The sequence below is a fragment of the Aptenodytes forsteri genome, unplaced genomic scaffold (genome assembly GCF_000699145.1).
Source record: "Aptenodytes forsteri isolate BGI_AS27 unplaced genomic scaffold, ASM69914v1 Scaffold368, whole genome shotgun sequence".
Classification (NCBI taxonomy): Eukaryota; Metazoa; Chordata; class Aves; order Sphenisciformes; family Spheniscidae; genus Aptenodytes; species Aptenodytes forsteri.
Window position 1 is genome coordinate 148,519 of NW_008794884.1, and position 2,846 is coordinate 151,364.

Here is a 2,846-nt window from a genome sequence, read left to right on the forward strand (position 1 = left end):
ATGGATGATGTGGGGTGTGGGCAGGGGACTCTGGGACAGTGTGGGGATGCCCCATGGGATTTGGGTGGGTCGTGCTCCACGGTCCAGCTTCCACAGCACCTTTCTGCTCCCTCCCCAGCTACCTGAATGACCTGGAGAGGATAGCCCGTGCCGACTACATCCCCACCCAGCAGGACGTGCTGCGCACCAGGGTGAAGACCACTGGCATCGTAGAGACCCACTTCACCTTCAAGGACCTGCACTTCAAGTACGTCCGACCCTTTCCTTTTTGCCTTTTCCAAGGCAAAAAAAAAACAACCCTTCCTCCCCACGCCGTGCCAGATCCTGCTTGCACGCTGCACACGCCAAGCCCCCCCCCGGCTTTGCTCATGGCGGGAGCTGCTGCCTCAGAGAGAGCGGAAACCGCCAAAATAGCTGGAGCAGCCTCAAAAATGCCTCGCAGGGCTTGGCCTGGGGGCGGATCCAGCCTCTGGTGAGGAGGGGAAGGGGGAAGGCGTCTCCGGCTGCCGTGACGCAGCTTCCGCTGCAGGAAGGACGCTGAGCAGGAGCCGGGGGTCTCAGAGTCGGGAACCGGCGCTGCTGCCTCCTGGCAGCCCAGGGTTGCGTTCCACTGAAAACCCATGGGAAATAGTCAGGGCTCCAGTTTCTGAGGCAGAAAGCTGGCATCGTGCACATCCCGGGGGATTTAGTCACTTGGCAATGGAGCTGCCGGCAGAAAGATCTGCTGGGGTCCACCCTGAGGGCGGGGGGCTCGCAGGGACCTCTGTGCCACCCCGGTGGGATGGCGGTGCTTGGTTGCACATCGCCAGGGCAGTGCTTTGGAGGTGGCAGCAGGGCAGAGAGGATGGTCCAAGGCGGGGGGGCACAGCAGTGAGGAAGCCTCCCCGCCAGCCGGGTGGTTGGTGGTGGACATGGCACTGCTGCCGGGCTCTTCTCCGTGGAGGCAGGGCATCCCCTGCTGCCTGCAGCAGGAGAGGGCGCGCGGTGCACCAGGATCATCCCCTGAGCCCTTGCGCTGCCCGCGATCCCGCTGAGCCCCCAGCTGCTTGGCCAGGCACCGCAGCTCCCCTTGGTCCAAGGTCTCCAGCAAAACCCTGCAGTGCCCGCTCCAGAGCGGGTCTCCGAGAGCATCTCCTGGAGCCTGGCTCCAGGGAGCGTTCCCATCTGGGAAAGGCGGCCTGATCCTGCCCTGGCTTATGGTGGGGGTTTTCTCCAGCTGGGAAATAAGCCCAGACACCACCTGTGATAGGTAGCGGGTGCCGGGGCAGATCCATGGCACCAGCAAAACCCCTGGGGCAGAGGCGCTGCGCTCTTCCCATCCCAGCGCCTTTTCCTGGTGCAGCTCCTTCTCTGGGCAGCCGGGGAAACTGAGGCAGGGAGCGGGGCGAGGGCGGTGGGGCCAGGAGCTGCTGTCCACCACCATGCTGTCTCCCTGCCCAGGATGTTCGACGTGGGCGGCCAGCGCTCGGAGCGGAAGAAGTGGATCCACTGCTTCGAGGGCGTGACGGCCATCATTTTCTGCGTGGCCCTGAGTGCCTACGACCTGGTGCTGGCTGAAGATGAGGAGATGGTGAGTTGGGGGGGGATGGAGCCGGTGCCATGAGCCGTCCTCTCCTTGGGGGGCCAGGGGAGCACCCCCTCCTCTGGTGGCCACCAGTGCCCTGGCCAGTGTGGCCCAAGCCTTGCAAGGCCCTCGGCATCCCCTGCCTGGGCAGGCAGGAGCAGTGGGGGGGACAGCAGGTTGGGCAGCAGTGGGGCGGGCGCTGCCTGGGGGTCCCTGCCCGGCTCAGGCTGCTGTCTCCCCTGCCAGAACCGGATGCACGAGAGCATGAAGCTGTTTGACAGCATCTGCAACAACAAGTGGTTCACGGACACGTCCATCATCCTCTTCCTCAACAAGAAGGACCTCTTTGAGGAGAAGATCGTGCACAGCCCCCTGACCATTTGCTTCCCTGAGTACACAGGTACTGCGGGGTCCCTCGGTGCCCTCCCTGGTCCCCCTGGCAGGAGGAGCGGGCAGTGCCTCGCCCGGACACTGTAGCAGGAGATGCTGGGGAAGGAGATGCTGGCTCTCCTGTGCCCAGGGAGCGGTGCGTTGGGGCAGCAGGTGCGGTGCGGTGGTGTTTGGTGTGCCCCAGGGGATGGGGGAGGATGGGGGGGGGACAAGGGGCAGTAGCCCTGGGGGGGGTTAGCTGAGGCTCACTGTGCCTGGGGAGCATCAATCTGGCATTGGGGCGGTCGCTGCGGCGGGTGCCGGGGGCAGGGGGGTGCCGGTGTCCCTGGGCGACCGTGGGGCAGCCCAGTGTCTCCTCCTCCCTAGGGGCCAACAAGTACGACGAGGCGGCCGGCTACATCCAGAGCAAGTTCGAGGACCTGAACAAGCGGAAGGACACCAAGGAGATCTACACCCACTTCACCTGCGCCACCGACACCAAGAACGTGCAGTTTGTCTTTGATGCCGTCACCGACGTCATCATCAAAAACAACCTGAAGGACTGCGGGCTCTTCTGAGGGCCGGCGCTGCCCAGGTGGGTGGTGGTCCTGGTGGTGGCCCCCCAAATGGGGTGGTCACGGAGCACCCTTTGGGGACGGGACAGGCGCTGCCTACTGTCCCCACCGTGGCACAGGCTGGCAGGGGGTGCCCGTGCCCCCCTCCCCAGACCCCACCTGCTCACCGCCCGCTCTCTTCTAGGACCCCCGGCCGCGCCGGCGAAGGAAGGACCGTGCCGCCCCCCGACTCCTGCTTCTCTTCGGTTTCATCCCCCCGCCCCCACCCCATAAAAAGACTTTTTGGGTGTCAGCGCAGCGGCAGGGCCCGTGTCCCCCCCGCCGCCCCCGCTCGCCCC

At 65.3% G+C, this 2,846-nt stretch overlaps 1 protein-coding gene across 1 annotated transcript in view; it reads left to right on the forward strand.

Moving 5' to 3' along the window:
* The window catches only part of GNAI2 (G protein subunit alpha i2), a 6,242-nt gene extending 3,417 nt beyond the window's left edge, over positions 1 to 2,825 (forward strand). The window contains exons 4-8 of the mRNA XM_009274764.2: positions 119 to 247; positions 1,441 to 1,570; positions 1,811 to 1,964; positions 2,321 to 2,528; positions 2,693 to 2,825. Of these exons, the coding sequence (XP_009273039.1) occupies positions 119 to 247; positions 1,441 to 1,570; positions 1,811 to 1,964; positions 2,321 to 2,511 (604 nt within the window). The 3' untranslated portion in view covers positions 2,512 to 2,528; positions 2,693 to 2,825. The remainder of the gene's footprint in view (positions 1 to 118; positions 248 to 1,440; positions 1,571 to 1,810; positions 1,965 to 2,320; positions 2,529 to 2,692) is intronic.
* Positions 2,826 to 2,846: the final 21 nt, after the last annotated feature.